The 17,150-nt window shown below is 42.7% G+C and overlaps 3 protein-coding genes across 6 annotated transcripts; 2 read left to right on the top strand and 1 right to left on the bottom strand.

Moving 5' to 3' along the window:
* Positions 1–4,121: 4,121 nt before the first annotated feature.
* Positions 4,122–6,158, bottom strand: LOC122626626 (golgin subfamily A member 6-like protein 22). The gene is made up of 4 exons (XM_043806948.1): positions 5,823–6,158; positions 5,464–5,766; positions 4,570–4,792; positions 4,122–4,499 (listed from the first exon to the last, which is right to left on the bottom strand). Exons 1-4 carry the CDS (start codon positions 6,116–6,118, stop codon positions 4,341–4,343), a joined length of 981 nt encoding a protein of 326 aa, XP_043662883.1. The 5' UTR covers positions 6,119–6,158; the 3' UTR covers positions 4,122–4,340.
* A 401-nt stretch (positions 6,159–6,559) lies between these two features.
* Positions 6,560–8,593, top strand: LOC122611595 (protein preli-like). 3 transcript variants are annotated; one of them, XM_043784787.1, is made up of 4 exons: positions 6,561–6,771; positions 6,834–6,959; positions 7,038–7,414; positions 7,737–8,593. In XM_043784787.1, exons 3-4 carry the CDS (start codon positions 7,100–7,102, stop codon positions 8,130–8,132), a joined length of 711 nt encoding a protein of 236 aa, XP_043640722.1. In that variant the 5' UTR covers positions 6,561–6,771; positions 6,834–6,959; positions 7,038–7,099; the 3' UTR covers positions 8,133–8,593. The 3 variants fall into 3 exon arrangements, with proteins under 3 accessions (XP_043640721.1, XP_043640722.1, XP_043640723.1); XM_043784786.1 differs by having other exon boundaries at positions 6,560–6,959; positions 7,023–7,414; XM_043784788.1 differs by lacking the exons at positions 6,561–6,771; positions 6,834–6,959; positions 7,038–7,414 and adding an exon at positions 7,509–7,649.
* Positions 8,594–8,921: 328 nt separating this feature from the next.
* On the top strand, positions 8,922–17,149 carry LOC122611594 (pyruvate dehydrogenase (acetyl-transferring) kinase, mitochondrial). 2 transcript variants are annotated; one of them, XM_043784784.1, is made up of 6 exons: positions 8,922–9,808; positions 14,491–14,698; positions 14,754–14,944; positions 15,009–15,583; positions 15,645–15,743; positions 16,847–17,149. In XM_043784784.1, the coding sequence occupies exons 1-6, from the start codon at positions 9,685–9,687 to the stop codon at positions 16,916–16,918; spliced, it is 1,269 nt and encodes a 422-aa protein (XP_043640719.1). In that variant the 5' UTR covers positions 8,922–9,684; the 3' UTR covers positions 16,919–17,149. The 2 variants fall into 2 exon arrangements, with proteins under 2 accessions (XP_043640719.1, XP_043640720.1); XM_043784785.1 differs by lacking the exon at positions 16,847–17,149 and adding an exon at positions 16,697–16,798 and having other exon boundaries at positions 8,923–9,808.
* Position 17,150: the final 1 nt, after the last annotated feature.

Raw genomic sequence — 17,150 nt, 5'->3', positions numbered from 1 at the left:
AAATCAAATTACACGAGGAAGTGTCCTTGACAGCCGAGATTAATAACCCCAAACTATTGGCAACCGGCTTTGGATTTGCAACCAGCTAGCCATTTGAATTTGGAGGGGACTTGGCCAGATATCGAAACCTGTCTTATGGACACGGGCCATGTCGGGAGATCACTGATCTATGGCTAATTAGCCAATGGCGCAAAGTCAGCGGACCAATTTGGGATTTTTAATTAGTCTGTGGCACCTTGCCCCCTCAACCTACTCAACCCCCTCATCCAGACTGGCACTCCAGATCAATTTGCATTTGATTTGCATATTAAACGAATTTATTGCCCTGACCACTCAGCAAGATGAACAGGAATCGTAAGTGACCAGGAGCCACTGGAAGATGCATCACTCAATCGGGCGGAGCGACAGCCAAGTGCCACTCACTCACTGCGTCTGCGGTGCTGTTATTACTGTACAGGGAACACCATTCCGGCTATCAGCACTCAGGCCACTCGGACATCCCCAAAAGATTGATGTGGCCGTAAAAGATCGAAAGACAAACAAGACATCGCCATTCGGCGGAGTGGATCGTACCGAAACTTCGATTCAAGTCTCCTCAACAATTAACACAATTTTTTATTTCGCTTTTATCGCATAATTGCATTCCTCCCCAGCCGATTCCCCAATTCTCCCAATTTTCAATTGCCCGCATCTGCTGTCAATTTCAGTTTTTTCTGATTCCGATGTGGGGATAGATTCTGTCAATGGCTTCAAGTTTATGTCGAAACCTCTATGGGAATAGATATTCAGAAGAAAGCAGATGCACAAAATCCAAACCGGTCATCAGAGGAAAAAGGGGATGGGTCACAGTTTCTGCCTATGACAATGGCCATCGGGTTGGCAATTTTCGACAGTCGGGACTTTAATGGAAATTGGCCAGCAAATTTCAGGCGCGAAATCCATTTTAAGGCATGAAAAGTGCAACAATAGCGTGGAACAAAAAGGTAAATCGCCCCTTTTTACGAGGGGAAAGAGGAGGTTTTTTTATACAAGAATTATGGCGTGCACCACAGTTTGCTACCCTGTACACCTGCACTTTGGTGGAGTTTTGTTACAGTAATACAAAGAGGCGATATCATTTATCTAAGTCGTATATATTTCCTACGACACACTTCACAAACGAGGCTTCTTTTTGGCCAATTTACAAAATTAATCATGATACCTAATATTTACCAATAAATTTTTGGTGATTCAAGCGATGTGCCATAAAAAAGTTCATAAAAACGTAGTTCACACGTTTACCTGATTAGCCAGTATTGAAAATTGCGATCGATTAGAGTTGCTTCAGAACTAAGACTTCGTTATGATTAGGCCAGGCTGTTATAACTTTGTTTTGGTCTGAGGATTAGATGTCCTATCTTAACGTTTTTATTTATCGTATGTACCAACAATAGGGTAACAGCAGGCTCGATGCATCGTTGCATTTATCCCACTTGTTCTAGGTGCAACATTATTTTCCGCGTCGCTGGCGGGCAGGGGCCACAATTCATGCCTGGAACCTAGGCGTTAAATTCGCCCGGCACGTACAGCACGATAGGGATAAAGGAGGCGGGGCAGGAGGCCTGTGGAGCCGCAGGACGTGGGCAGGCGTGGGCATTTCAATCAGTGCTTGACCGCAGCCTTTTGTCCCGGTTTTTCATCGGTACGTGCAACATGTGGAACCGCACAATGGGAGGGCCAAGCAACCTGGATCGGAGCGACATGTCCTGCTCGCCCACATAGCGAATTGTTTGCCAACTTGCCGTCCTGGGTTTTCCCTTTTCCTGTTGTGGCCTGCTCCTGGAGGCGTTGGCAATTAGCGTTGGCTCTAAACGCTTATTAATGAGTATGAGTCGAGCTTCGGGGCTTCGAGGCGGAATCTATAAATCTTGGAGATGCCCGGATAAAACTGGAGTTAAGTTCAGCCAGGAGGCGTTGCAGAGGGCATCAGATTTATGTGGATATTAGGAAATTCTCGTTACCTGGGCAACTCCTCCCTATTATTTCCTACTCCGATGCCTGTTAACTAATGTTGCCGCATTGTTCTTGAGATATTTCCATCTGAATGCATTTTCCCCCGGTGCATTTGGCAAACGTTGTCACGATTGTAAGTGTCACATAAATAACCCAGACTGAGCCACCCCTTTCGCAGCTAATGACATGCCGTGAGGAATCCCAGCAGGAAAATTCAACCATTCTACCAGGCTATGGCAATTCTGAGCCGACTTTGACACCTCTCTTTGAAAATGCGCCGCCCGGCCTTTCCAGGTTCCACGTTTCCTACGGCTCACTTGGTTCTCAGGCTTGGCTGGAGCTCAAGTTGAAGATGGAACTGGGTGATGCATGGGATCGTGTTGTGCATCTGGACAGGCTGTCCGGGGGACGCAGGGTGGCTACCAACCTATGCATTGAAAACAGTGGGATATATGCATGCTAGTCCCATCAATAGCTATGCTTCTCAATTGGCTATATGTGTCTTAGAAATGATGACCTAATCACGTGGGTATGGGCAGATACTTGTTTTAAGTTTAATTCATTCGTTTGTTGTGAATACAAACTCGTTTATTATATTAATCACTTGTATTGTATCTGAAAAAACACAACAAACAGTTCAAACAGAACTTGATTAGAAAGACTTATTCCGAATCGTCAAAATATCAAGAAAGCGCGCTACAGTCGAGGTCGAGTTCATCGACTATCCGATACCTGTTACTCAGCTTGTTGGAGTAAGGTAGTCGTACTTCATAGAGTCGAAAACACTCCGTCTAACATACTTCTCACCGAATCTAGTATATCCTTTCACGTGTATAAAAGTTATAGGATCATGCTCTACCCAAATAAAGTGATTTAACATAATTGTTGCCTAAGATGTGTTTTAAATGATAATTTAGTTACTAAGTTAATATCATGTGGTATTATGATGTAGGCTTTTCATGACTTTACGAAACCATCAATCTTGCGATGGGATGTTTTAAGTTTGTTTAACTCCTGATACTCAAGTACCAATAGAGTGCAATAAATCAAGCCGAAACCTTTTTAATCCATTTTCCCCAGTGCATCCTACAAAGTACTTCACATAGTTGTTTGGACAGTAAACATGAGTCTGGCTTATTATAAATAAACAAGCCATGTATGCCAGGAGTGGATGAGCACAGATTACCCCGATGGGCCTAATCCCACTGAAATTGCTTATCAACTGCGGACAAACGAATGGGCACTCATCAGCCAAATGAGCCGTTGTTGGCCATTTGGCCAAGTACATCGCAATGGAAATTGCAGTGGCAATTTGCTAGTCGCTTCCCGCCAAATCTCTGCCCCCACTCTTTTTAATTGAATAAACACAGCGGTTAGTGTGTTTACATATTGAGTGCATCAGCAGCAGTTGCAACATGCTGCGTGCAACGTGCCACAATTGCAGCTGCTGCCGACGACATGGCCACCGATCAACTCTAATTAGCGGCAACCAGTTGAGGAGACAAGCTCACAAGCTGCGATCGGCGGAAGCGGTCAATTATAAATACCCATGGAACCGGAGGAGGACGGGGTGGGGTCCAAGTCTAAATGGTTCCAAGTCCTGTCCAAGTGTCAGAAATATTGTCAAAGGCGCTGCTCGAGCCACACTTACAAGCGTTATCGTGCGTACAGTCCAACTTCTATAGTTCACAATTGCTAATTCCTTACCAGCCTGACCTGAAAAATCCTGTAAGCTATAGTTTTGACTGCATTAAGTTTTTTTTGGTTTCGTCAAAACTATATTTTTATGTAAATATTGGGTTAGTTAAGATTATAGCTTATTTATTGGGAGTATATTTTATTTTATGCTGTAAACACAATTGGTTGTCTTTAAATTAACTGAAAGTAATCAATTTTGTACGATTAAATTGGTGAAAATGCAAAATTCAGATAAATTTATTTTAAGAAAGGTTGCCAAATTGCCAATACATCCAAAATACTATTTTTTTATTAACTTAGGAAGGTTAACTAATGTAGTGCTTATAGATTTTGTATTTCAGACCTTAGTGGTGCACTTAAATAGCTTGACTGTACTGGCATTTCGCATTTGCATATTGGCCCGCTGGCGGCTGGCCAAGCTGGTGGCTGGTGGTTGGTGGCTGGTAAGCTTCCATGGTGACGTCGATGGTGGGCATTATCACTGGTTTTATGCCGCCCGTGCGTGATACGCTTTTCTTTATCGCTGCTGATTTATCGCCTAATTTATATCAGTCGTTAATATAATTGCCATATGGTATCCAAATATGAGGCGTGACATGAGAGTGCGTGCCCTTCGATCGATGGCGATGACGAAGTGTCCACCGCTTGTACTAGCGGACTTCCTTGCCGTATGGCTGCTTCTGCTGCTGGTCGAGCACACACCCAGTGCCCAGGTATTTCCGATCCCGCATGCGATTCTCTTCCTTGCGAGCGGCACGCTCCGCAGCCGTATGCGTCATGTACTGCTGGTGCCAATCGCGATTATGGGTCTGGAGCAAAACAAAGGATTTGGGTTGGGATTGGTTAAGAGAAAAGCCAGTTAAGGGCAGTCAACCTCACCCTGGCGCAACGCTTCTCCACGAGCTCCTCGTAAATCTGACGGTCTTCGAGGATGTTGTAGCCCACATCCTCTCGGATATTGGCCTGTGATTGCTTGCTGCTGATGGTGAGATTCTGTTTGATCTGATCCTGCAAGTCAGTAAGCTGCTGGCGCCGTTTACCTCTCAGCTTCTTGATTTCTTGTTGTTTCCTAAGCACATCCATTTCTGCAGCTAGTTCTAGACTACGAAACACGGATGGGTACATCATGAGATTAATACTTGTGTTATCTTTTTATATTAAAAAAGGATAAAGATTGAGGGGTTAAATTTTTTAAGAACCAAAGATGTGAAATTGCAAAACCAAAAGTTTAGATTGGTTCGGTCCAGAAAGTGTTGATATTTCAGCTTACTGAAATCTATCACCTTTTGCTGAGCAGGCACTCCAAGTAATATATTTTTGAAAATCCTAAGCAGCGCTCGTACATTTGAGCTGGCTGTTTGAGTGGCGTGGGGAACGGTGTACCAAAGACATTAGAATTTTTTATTGTACGTTGTACGTTGCACGGGGTACCAGGTAAAAGTACCGACTATGAATGTATAAGATGTAAGATCATGTCGAATGTAAGGTCAATATTTGTCACGAAATTTGATTTCAGGCTTTGTATTATAAAGGTAAGATTCTCACAACAAGTAGATTGAAGCGTTTCCGCCGGAATGCAGGCTGAGATCCCGGGAACTATAAAAGCTAGAAAGTTAAGAGTAGGCATGCATTTCTGCCTCGTACTCGACCATAGCGTACTCTCTGTTTTCTATTGAAGGCACATTTAAATGATAATTAATTTATAGGATTTACAAAGATATTAAAACTTAGAGTATGTAAACTAACTAAATCTCTAGGCTACCGGGTACTCACGCCTGGGAACATTCCCGCTGGTCTGCCAACACCTCCTTGGCGATCTGGGTCTTCTGCTCCCGGTCAGTGTCCAGGTTGTGGGCTTGGCACCTATTCTCAATCAAGTTCCGCAGTTTCAGCTCCTGCTGCTCCTGCTGGGCCTTACTTTCATCCAATCTCTGCCAGACCCGCTGCCAAAGAATCTCTACACAGCCCTGACGGCGTTTGAGGGCCTTTTTCTCCTCGATTTGATGGAGTTGCGTTTGCTTGGACTCCAACAGGATCTCCTTAGTTAGCATGTGCCGATGAGCCTCGGAGTTTTCACTGCAAGTAGGGTGATTTTAGATCGGGAAGGCTTTGAAGTCCTGCAGAAGACCTACATTTCCCTTTGCTGGTTCTTAACTTTGACCAGCTCCATTTCGGCCTCCTCTCGCTTCAGTCGCTCCATTTCGATCCACTCGTGTCGCTTTCGATCCGCTTCATCCGCTTGCTCCTGGAGCATCTCTGCAATCTGCTCATCCGCCTCCAAAGCCTCCTTTTGGAGGAGAAGACTGAGGTTCCAACGGCGGTTGTCCACATCCGCGTGCCAGTCGCGCATCTTTCGCGCCACCTGAAAACCTATTTGGGATTTCAGATTGCGCCTATCGGTCCGTGTGAGAAATTCCACAACCTCCATTTTTAAGCTGCTTTATTGGAATTGTACTTAACAAGTGAACTTATTATTGTTTTCTGGTATCTAAGAACTGCACTATAATTCCCATGACAACTATTTTTTATTATTAAAATTATGAAACATTAGTATGAAACATTGTTATGCAAAAAATGCTTATCACATCATGGTGAATCAATTTTTATTTTTTGAAATTCAAATAATTAAATATTTTTTATTATGTTGTCATGACCCAATAGATATATAATTTGATGCATACAACTTAAATATTTATTTATAAATATCAAAATATATATATATTAGTTTGAAGTATAACAATGTCGATTGATCTTATTTTGTCATAATAAAATAAAATAAATTTTGAAATGTAAAAATGAGCGCTTAGTAATAATGGTATTTTGCGACTCTTGAGCCCGAAGGAAAATACTAGCTAATTAGGAAAGTGCACTTTGTGGTATTACTAGCCCGCGCACCATCTGGCAACACTGCGACCAGATGTTTCCGGATGGCCTTTGAACAGGCTTAAATTGGAGTTGAATTGGCAACAATCCCTTGGAAGGCAAGCAATGAAACCGTGGACAGCAAGGAGAAGGGGGCACTGAAGGTCGAGGCAACGCAGGAACCGAGGGATATCGCCAGCATATTGCCAGAAGTAGGAGGTAGAGAACCCAGAGCACCCTGTGCCGGAGTTTGTGACGCAGTTACACAACAAAATTCTTAGTAGGCGCCCAAAGTTGGGGCAACAAGCTGCTAGCCGAATCAACGTGTGCCAGCAAATTGGTGCCACTCACACTGCACTCTGGAGCTCTAGAGTCGTAATACCACGCTCTTCGACCCCCTCGCGAAGGTACGTCCATCGATTTGGCGATCTATATTTAGCCGTAAACATGCGATTGCAATTGATGATTAGCGGTTCACTTTTCAGCTCAGGGACACGGCGGCTTTCACTTTCGCACTCGTCGGCGAGTTCATTGGTCCACCTTCAACATGGTCGTGGCGGCATCTACCTGCCGGACGGAGACGGTCTTCGATTACAGCTGGATGAACGTGGTGGTCGCCTACTGGAACCGCTACCCAAATCCCTCCAGCACCCACGTCCTCACCGAGGATACCATTCAGAGGGAGGTGCGCGATGGCAAGCTCTTCTCGCGCCGACTCCTCTCCAAGACGAATCCGGTGCCCAAGTGGGGAGCCCGCTTCTACAACAATGTGCCGGTTAAGATTGTTGAGGACTCGGTGCTGGACCCGGTCAAAAAGACATTTACCACATTCACCAGGAACCTGGGCATGACCAAGATAATGGCAAGTGATCGTATACCTACTAGGATTGATTGAAATAGTTCACATTTTCATTTGTTGATTAGCATATATACCGAAATATCTAGAAAAATTTAGCTACTTGCTGTTGGGCATGACCAAAATACAGGCACATCTTAAAATCCTGAGTTACCTAACAGATCAATGGTCAATGCTGTGGCCTTGTTTGTTATATTTAACCTATGAAACGCATATTGGCCATCGGAATTTGGTGAAGATGGGTCGATTCGTTATTTTAGTGAATTTATTTGTTGTACTAAATCTTCTTAAGTTTAATTAGATCTTAATATGTTATTCTTTTTTTCAGAAAGTCGATGAAATCGTCGTCTACAGCGAGCAGAAGGACGGAAGTACTCTGGCAGTGCGAAGAGCCTACATCAGCTCGCAGGTGTTCGGATTCTCGCGGGCCATTCGAGCCTTCGGCATCGAGCGGTTTAAGGCCAACGGCAACAAGGCATCCAATGGATTTAACTACGTGCTGCGGCGCATGTTTCCGGACAGCTTGGTGGGTGGAGGACATCACCAGCACGCGGTGACGACGACATCCTCAGCTGGAGAACTTCCAGTAACGACCACCACCGTAACCAGCTCAACCGGCAATCACAACAACCCAGGAACGCTAAAAAGCGCCGCGAAAGTGGGCTACGAGTTCTTCAAGAGTCACGCCTCCAAGATTGCGCAACTGTTTTCTGTGAAGAACTGAGGGACGTCTAACTTGAATTTTTGAGATAGATGTCGAATGAGACCAAGGATTCTAATGCTTTCGGCTCCGGAGTAAAAGATTTTGCGGATTTGGCCAGGACGGAATTAAAATGAGGGGCGGAGTCGTCTCAGCGGCTTTTTTAAAACATATATTCCAAAGCAAATCCAACTACATACTTTGCTGCATTTCATTCCGTGTGTGCGCGAGTCAACCGGCTGATCTGAACGGAGACACTACTTGCTAAACACATTTCCTGCATCCTACAAAATTTGATTATTTATCATTAGTTATTTGCATTACATTATTATGTACCATTCTGTTAGGTCAAAAGGGAAACGAAAAGCCGTGTGTCAAAATTGGTATTGCTATGTAATCTGTTGTATATTTTTATCAAAAAATAAGAAACAAACACTTGTAGTTCTTAAAAGTGTAATTAATAAAATAAATTTAGTTTGTTAGGAGTTAACGGAATTTAATTTTTGACATGGGTCTCGTCATAATTGAATAAAGAACCAGTTTCTTTGAGATATTTATTCAGAAAGGCCAATCATTTGTATTAAAAAAAATGTATATTAGTTTTTTAATGTTTAACATTTGCTCGAAAATTTCCGTAGCGCTTTATTCGATTTGTTCTTGTTTTTAGAAACATTTTTAAATTTTTAAATCGTTTGGTAATATTTTGCTGAAAATATTCGTTAAAAGCAGGGATGCCACATTTGTAACAGAAGTCAGCTGGACCGGTGCTACCGGACCCGTGACGCAATTCGGACGCTTTCCAACACTAGAGCTCTGCCCTTGCGAAAGCGCTCGCAGCTGCAGCTTTCAGGTTAAATCGGCGTTCTCTCGAACGTTGGAGAATCCAGAGCCACCTGGAGTCGCATTCTCAATCCGAATTCCCAACCGTACGCGTCGAAGTCGCGCGTAAACAAACAACTGAGAGTATAATTAATCGCACGAAAAACTGCAGCTACAATCGCGAGACAACAGTGCACAAAAGACACAGCGAAGCAAATACCGTACAAATTAGCTACGTTTATGGCGCATCAGGAGAAGAGGGAGAATCTGCGCCTCGCCGCCCCCGCCTTTCATCGCAAAAACAACAACAACGTGGAGCAAAGCTAACACAAAGAAGAAATATAGAATAACATATATATTTTTGGTACCGCTTTTATATGGTTAATACTAATCAGAACGCTCCATTGATTTATTGAGCGCACACTGCCAGAGTTTTCGAGTTTTACAAGACGTTGCCAGCTGTTTCTGCCGCTCTTCGTCACTCACCTCCCTCAACCCGCTTCCTTGCTTCGAAGAAAGCGAGAGCGCGGTCAACGTCCTGCGAAGAGCGTGAGAAGGGCAGCGAGAGCGAGATAAAAACGAAGGTGAGCGAAAGGACACCGGCAGCCGCTTCAGCTTCCTCTTCCTTCTCACCGCGAAATAATTTAAAGCGAGTTAAAGTGGCAAACAAAGTTGTTGAAGATAAAGCCCCAGCGAAACCAACCGGCAAACGTAATCAGCTCCGTAATCCCCCGCGAACCAGAAAAATATAGCCAACATGCGCCTGTTTCCAGTCCGATTCTCAGCCGCCTCCTCGTCGATGGCGAGTTTGGCCAAAATGCTCGACTTCTACTCGGGCTTCAACCCATCGCCCCTCTCGATAAAGCAGTTCATGGATTTTGGTGAGTAACTGGGCCTAAGGTTCTTGAACCATAGGTGTTGTATGCACTTACAATTCTAAACGATCTTATCTGAGTGCTGTTGTGTAATCGTGCAAGTCGATTAGGCTGAAGATCTTTGATACTAAAAATTATAAATTATAAATTGCTACTTTGGAAAGTTAGTCTCTCACTTTGTTTTAATATGCCTCCAAAAGATATCAAAACACTAGTTAATAGCTTCAGTATTTTATAAAAGTTTAAATTACCTAAGATGCTTTTTTAATATAGTTATCTAAAATGAATGTGAAATTCGCTTTAGAAAAACATACTTTTTGTATAATTCATTAACATACTAACAGTAACATACTGTTGCATAACTAGATGAAATATAAAAGCTATAGGCATCTTATGTAGAGATAAATATCTTCATGTGGTCTTGAGTTTCTTGCTTAGTTTAGAACAACCCGATCTCTGCGAACTGCTAAACTGCGCAAATATCCCGTTACCGAATAGCCCATTTCGTTTCATTGAATTGTCAATTAAGCACTTGCATTTATATTATTTTGTGGACTGTGCGCGAGACAGAGACGAAGACACAGACGGGCAGTATAAACAATTGAATGCTCAGTTCAGTTCAATTCAGCTAAGCTTAGGCTTTGGCTTTTCGTAGCCCCCCCTGCACCAGCCCCAGCCCCTCCCCTTCCATTTCATTTCCATTCCGCTTCCCAGCCAACCGCCTGTTGCAAAAACGGAAGTCAGAACAGCTCAACTTGTTTATGAGATGACCATGTTCAAATTCAAAACAAGTTTCGTCAATGAAAATGAAACACGATGATGGGCGCTTTTTCCGCCCACACTTCATTGAGCGCCAACAGCCGGCACGTGGCCTTCAATAACGTTTCAATGTCAACCCAACACCCCCAGCAATATCCTAAAATCCAGAGCTTCAACCTGCCCCAATAAAAGAACACGCAATCCTCGATTCGAGTGCCTCTTGTCCCCAGAAGAGTCAAACTTAGTTTGCAGTGTTTATTCTTAAATTTTTAATATATCTAGATAAGAGTAAATGGTCGCAGATGCAACGCAGATGTCTTAGATACTGTTCCACATAATCTTTAATTTTCTGTACATGCTCTACTCGAAAATCAATTTTGTCCTGTGTAACCAGCAGACTCGAGTACTAACTTCTAGGGCATTCTCGTTGAAAAACTTGCATCCGACGTGAGCAGAAATAAAAGCCCGACAAAGTAGCTCGGCTGAAAGGTGGCAGAAGAAAAATGTGGAAAAGGTTGGCCTCCGGAGGCTGAGCTATTATCATCTAAATTTAGACCAAAACAACAGGCTTTCGTTGTCTGTTTTCTATCCCTTTAAGACCACTTGTGCTCAGCTTTTTGCTTTTTTAGGCAGGCTGGTATGGGTTCATTTATGAGCGACAAAACAGCGGAATTAGTTTACAAGCCTTTATAGCCACCCAATATGCCAGTACCTCTCGGGAACTGACCAAATAAATAGCTAATATATACCTGCCTATACTTGAACTTTGATGTCGGTCTGTAGATAAGGTTGCTTTGCGCGTTTGTTTTGTCCCCAACTGTACCCGGCACTTGATTGTGTTTTTCTGGCGTTTGTGGGGGTCCATAAACTTGGAGTAATTATGCTTATATCTATAAAATGTGGCTTGTTATTGGTTTGGTGCGTTGTTATTTTAATACCATGCACCCGAGTTTATGATGATTCAGGTTAACCATCGATTAGCGCTTTGTGGGCTCAGTAAGCGGGGTGTAAGAACTGGAAAGAGGGTTCTAAATTTCGCGCCTGAGTGACGAGCGTCGTTTTATAAATACTATTCTATAATATTTCTCGAGGGCGTCTGCTGTATCCATATTGTTATAGCGAAATTCACAATATTTGCGCAACATATCTGAAGGCCAAGATTTCATATCAATAGAAAATATAAAATACGTTTGGTATATAGGGAGTCCAATTTGGAATTGATGATGAGGTTGATCATGTGCCAATTCTCCGTGCGACAAAGGGAAATAATTATATCTGGGCAAAAGGGGGAAAATTGAAAACACAGCGTCTGACAATTCCAAAGTGTATTGTATAATGGATGCATTGCGATGGATCAGGTCCCTGTGACCATTTCGGGCAAAGTCCAGGATGCTGTCACCTCAGTTCGCCCACGATTCGGACCTGAACTTTGGAACCTCTTTAGGAAAGAAAGGCGAAACGCGAACGTCAACAGTTGGCCAAAATAAAAACAGAAACGAATGGCCAGAAGAGTGAGCACACCGGCGATAATAAAGACGTAGTCGTAGTCACACGCGCCGTATTTTTGTCACAGGGCGAATGTGAGTCAAATATACATATTCGAAAGACTTTCACACAAATTCTCCCTCGAATTGGGGGCCAATGGGTGGGCTGATGCAACTCAAGAGTCCGACGAAGAAGCGCCTTGCTCCCCAACAGCTGTTTTGACAAAAAGGGGATGGTCATGGTTCGGAGGAGGGGCCAGCTGTGACGTCAGCTGGTCTATAGTTAGATGCATATGTGATTCTCCCCATTGTAATGTAATTGCATTGGGGCACTGAGTGGACGATTGAGTCGTTTTAAGAAATTGGATTTCTTTGCGCCCTCAGCTGATTGCGTGCCATGCCTTGTAAATTATTTAATGCGCCATTAACGAACAAATTAGCCTGTACCGCCAATTGAACGACTCACACTGATAATGAGGATGGAATTGAAACCGCAGCTCATTTTCGATCCCAAGCTCCAGTAATGAATTCGTGCGGTGCCCAGTCAACTCAATTTCAATTTCACTGCTAGAACACGCAACAGTTTTTCGCCTACTAGCAACTAAGTAGTTCTGGTTACATAACACCCTTTAAATACTTTAGCTCATAGTTTTTGTGAAACCTGTTGGGGCACACACATTTATGATATGCTAAAGCGTAAAAGGGTTAATATGTTGGAAAATACACACGAATTGAATATAATTAAATATTCTATTTTTTTAATAAGGCATAATTAATGAATTTAAAACATTAAATATTATATGGTGCCAAATGAACATGGGAGTGGATTGGATTGGATTGGATTGGACACCCGAAGTGCAATCCATTTAATATGGAAGGTGTTATACACCTCCAATCTTTAATCCTCTTCACTTGACTTCCTTTTTTATAGCGGGCAATTATCTGAACGCATACACCACTTATGATTAGGACACTTAACGCCACTGCGAATTTATCGCCGATGAAAGCGAGGGTGCGACTTATCAGCCAAAAGCAATACATCAAAGTCTAAATATTGTGGGGTGCCAGACGCTGTGCAAAGCTGACGATCCGATCGAGTCTGGAGGTTTCTTCCCTCCGTTTTCCTCCAGCCACAATCAAAACAAGTGAATACACTGGGAGAGAGGGAGATAGGGCGTAGAGCGGTTCTAAATGGCAAACAAGTAAACAAAAACAAAGCGTTAAAAGCTTTGTTTTGAGGTCATCTGCGGCAGCTTTTGGGGGCGGAGCGGCAGAAGCGCGTGCATTGGAGCGTTTGTAGGACCCCCCCCTATCCAGCACTTTGATATCTCTGTCTCGGAACTGAGATCTCTAGCGTTTGCGATCGCTTTCTGGCAGGTTCTTGAAAACAATATTATCAGGTTATCGCCTCTCTTTCCGTATTCAGGCTTGCCTTTATAACTCGTTTTATTGATTCTGTTTTGTTTGGCCAATTCGTTACAATTGACTCATAAAGCGGTTCCAGTCCAATTTATTCGGCAAAGCCACGTATATATCTAGTTGCTTTTGCGTTGTGTCTGGAATCTTAATGAAGCCTAGAGAATTTCGCGACTATTCTGGCCATTGGATTTGGCAAAGAGCAATTGCTAGAAAAGAAGGCGTGTCTTGCCCGCCGGTCAAGGCATTGTTGATAAGGCGGATCCATCGTTATCACCTCGACGGCAGTTTCTTGATGTTCTCTTTATTACGAAACTGTTGACTTGCGACAAACAAACAGAAAAAACCCAAACCCAAACACTTACACATACACCACGAGAATCGGACGCAAATACAAAATAACCAACAAAATAACAACACAATGGCACATTCAAAAGCTTGACGAGGGCAAAGTTTTCTGCGGTTGATTTATTTCACATTTGCCAGAGAGCTCTGAACTTAGCTTGTTTATAAGTAAGTACCGACTGTATACATACTAAGCGTAGATATGTATTTAGCTCATGTACTTATGGGCTCTCTGATAATTAATCCAATTGAATTTATGTGGAGCTCAGAACAGTTTTCTTTTGTGTGCGTCAAGGCTGTTTATTCTAGCTGGTTTGTTCCTCCCCATGAGTTTTTCACTCGTGAGCTCATGATCACTGAATGTCGAAAGCCCCAATGATAAGCCTGCTAGGAAAATATTTTAAATAACTTAGACCCGCAGGAAAATATATTGAATAATCTAGAACAACAACCATATATGAAGAGATAACTTTAAGAAAACAAATAGCTCAAAAGTATCTATCAGGTTGAATTTAAAACAATTGATTCGGTCTTCCGTTCCCTTTGTTGTCTGGAGCATCGCTACCAAAGTCACTACTATCATATATAACATTGATTACACATAAAGTATAGCTTTCGTTTATAAATGTTATATATTTTTATAAAAAAAATAAAAACATAATAAAAGGTTATTTCATTAAACAGGTCAGAATGCTTGCGAGAAGAAATCTTACATATTCCTACGCAAGGAGCTCCCGGTTCGACTAGCGAATATCATGAAGGAGATCGCCCTTCTGCCTGATAACCTGTTGCACACCAGATCCGTAAGCGAAGTAAGTTCCTGGTATGTGAAAAGTTTCGAGGATGTGCTGGTATACGAAAAAGCTGAGCCCACCCACGACAATCTGCAAAAGTAAGTTATGCCATTTCAAATAGACCTCATTTTACTAATCACATTTGATTTTCAGGTTTGTGGCCGATTTGGATCTCATTAGAAATCGGCACAACGATGTAGTGCAAACGATGGCCCAGGGTGTGATCGAAATGAAGGAGAACGAGGGCGGACAGGTGGATGCGCCCACAGAGAGTTCCATTCAGTACTTTCTCGACAGGCTCTACATGTCCCGCATCAGCATTCGAATGCTGATTAATCAGCACAGTAAGACAATCTCCTGATATTGCCTGTAATAACATTTCTGACTATGTCCTATGCTCACTTAAAGCCCTTCTCTTTGGCGGAAATCCCCACGCGGGTGGCCGCCACATTGGTTGCTTGGATCCCGCCTGTGATCTGTCGGATGTGGTTCGCGATGCCTACGAGAATGCTCGATTCCTGTGCGATCAGTACTACCTGTCTAGTCCGGCGCTGGAGATCCAGCAGCACAGCAGCGAGCCTGGAGACAACCTGCCTATCCGCACGGTGTACGTGCCCTCGCACCTATACTACATGCTTTTCGAGCTCTTCAAGAACTCAATGCGAGCTGTTGTTGAGCACCATGGCCATGACAACAATGACACATTGCCCCCCTTGAAAGTAGCCATTTGCAAGGGCAAGGAGGACATCTGCGTGAAAATTTCTGACCAGGGTGGCGGTATTCCCCGTTCCCAGAGCGATCAGCTCTTCAAGTACATGTACAGTACAGCGCCGCAGCCCTCGAAGTCGGATCTGCACACAGTGCCCTTAGCGGGCTACGGATACGGTCTACCGATCTCAAGGCTTTACGCCCGTTATTTCCACGGCGACATTGTGCTGCTCTCCTGCGAGGGATTCGGCACCGATGCAATCATCTATCTAAAGGTGAGTTTTCCATTCGTGCACATCTCCCAATGCAATCTAACCTAAACCAACTCCCTTGCAGGCTCTGTCCGACGAAGCAAACGAATTGCTACCGATCTTTAACAAGACAAGCTCAAAGTTCTATCGCGCCACCGTGCCCACGGGTGACTGGTCCAATCAGGTAAAATACGCTAAAAAGAAGAAGACGAGCGCTGTCAGCCAGTAGACGTGTAAAAATGACAAAAAACTAAAAAAAAAATAGAAGAAGAATGAGCTGAGTTGAGAAATGAAGCAAAACCGCCTGGCTGTGTAAAGAGTTTGCGCCACCATGCACCAATTGAATTCAATCCAATTAAACCCAATCCCAGCAAGCAAGCAACCCTCATCCCGCATCCGCAACCCAGTCAAGTGAAAAGTGTTTATTTATTGTTTAATGTAATGTTAATGTTTGTATGTGCCCCAAACTCCTCAACACGATTAATTTTCGGAAATATGTTGAAATATTGTCATTTAACATTTGACATTCCACAAACATTATCGCCCATTTTGGAGCGGGCTGAAGCTATGTTTAGTTTTTGTGGGAGCGAGTGGCGCAGCGCCCTTGGCTTTAATACTACGTTTGTAGCCATTTAATTCTATATATATTTATATAAAATTATATACACGACAAGCATTTATACTCTAAAGTAAAAAGATGTTTTAAAACATTTACGAAATTAGCTTTAATTTGTGGATCTTAGTTAGGCTAAAGCCAGAACTGCATGCAATCTTAAAATACATTTATCTTTTTGAGCGCACTATTTAATTTTACATGTTAAATCATAAACGTTTTAAACAAATAAACTGAAAAGTATACACCAAAACTGAACAATTTCTCTGTTTGTGTTTGATTTTTATTTTTAACAATTCAAATATTATTTAGAACATTATATATACGATAATTTATTTTTTTAAAGTCATTACTAGTTGATCCTTTTGGAGTACCCCGAAAATTCCGAATTTCATTTGCATTTCCTCTCTCCTTTAATTTGTTTTAATAACAGCTTAATTCCAACATAATTCCTATGGTAATTTCTATTGATTTTTGATACCTCTTTCTTTACTTATATACTCTCCACTGATGATTTCTTTCAGAACTTTTCCAATCGTTGGCGTTATTTATATGGTTTTTTAAAGAATTCATAAGACTGCATTTGATCCAGACGCGTTTGCAGTTTTCAGTTGGTTTTCATTTCTCGCCACACAGGGCCACCATTAAGCTTTCAAAACTCTCTGATCTTCTAGAGCTCCGATATGAACGCACGCCAGCTGTCGGCCACCACACCCAAACGTTGCGACTTTCTTCAGGACGCATGAAGTGGGTGCTCCAGCAACTGCTACTTAGGTTAAGCAAACAGGACTATTCAGGAAACAAATGTTGGATATTGAAATCACGATTTATATCACTAGCCCTAGGCAAACATTCCCAAACTGCAGCAGCAACAGAAGCAACTTAAATTTGTATTCATGGCAGTTACGTGTAGTTATTGTGTTGTTATTTAAAATAAACGGATGCATACAAAATACGGCAGTTTGTTAAAGATCAAAC

The sequence above is a fragment of the Drosophila teissieri genome, chromosome 2L (assembly GCF_016746235.2).
Source record: "Drosophila teissieri strain GT53w chromosome 2L, Prin_Dtei_1.1, whole genome shotgun sequence".
NCBI classification, from domain to species: Eukaryota; Metazoa; Arthropoda; class Insecta; order Diptera; family Drosophilidae; genus Drosophila; species Drosophila teissieri.
The sequence above is the reverse complement of the archived record's forward strand: the minus strand, read 5'-3'. Positions and strand labels throughout refer to the sequence as shown.

What these genes read in the sequence shown, in the direction of transcription:
- LOC122626626 (XM_043806948.1), bottom strand. Translation starts at nt 6,118, where the DNA reads ATGGAGGTTGTGGAATTTCTCACACGGACCGATAGGCGCAATCTGAAA. An exon ending in AAGAACCAGCAAAGGGAAAT is followed by an intron (nt 5,767 to 5,822) that starts GTAGGTCTTCTG and finishes CCCTACTTGCAG; the next exon opens with TGAAAACTCCGAGGCTCATC. An exon ending in TGGAGAAGCGTTGCGCCAGG is followed by an intron (nt 4,500 to 4,569) that starts GTGAGGTTGACT and finishes GTTTTGCTCCAG; the next exon opens with ACCCATAATCGCGATTGGCA.
- LOC122611595 (XM_043784786.1), top strand. Translation starts at nt 7,100, where the DNA reads ATGGTCGTGGCGGCATCTACCTGCCGGACGGAGACGGTCTTCGATTAC. An exon ending in TGGGCATGACCAAGATAATG is followed by an intron (nt 7,415 to 7,736) that starts GCAAGTGATCGT and finishes TCTTTTTTTCAG; the next exon opens with AAAGTCGATGAAATCGTCGT.
- LOC122611594 (XM_043784784.1), top strand. Translation starts at nt 9,685, where the DNA reads ATGCGCCTGTTTCCAGTCCGATTCTCAGCCGCCTCCTCGTCGATGGCG. An exon ending in ACCCACGACAATCTGCAAAA is followed by an intron (nt 14,699 to 14,753) that starts GTAAGTTATGCC and finishes TTTGATTTTCAG; the next exon opens with GTTTGTGGCCGATTTGGATC. An exon ending in CGGGTGACTGGTCCAATCAG is followed by an intron (nt 15,744 to 16,846) that starts GTAAAATACGCT and finishes CTGATCTTCTAG; the next exon opens with AGCTCCGATATGAACGCACG.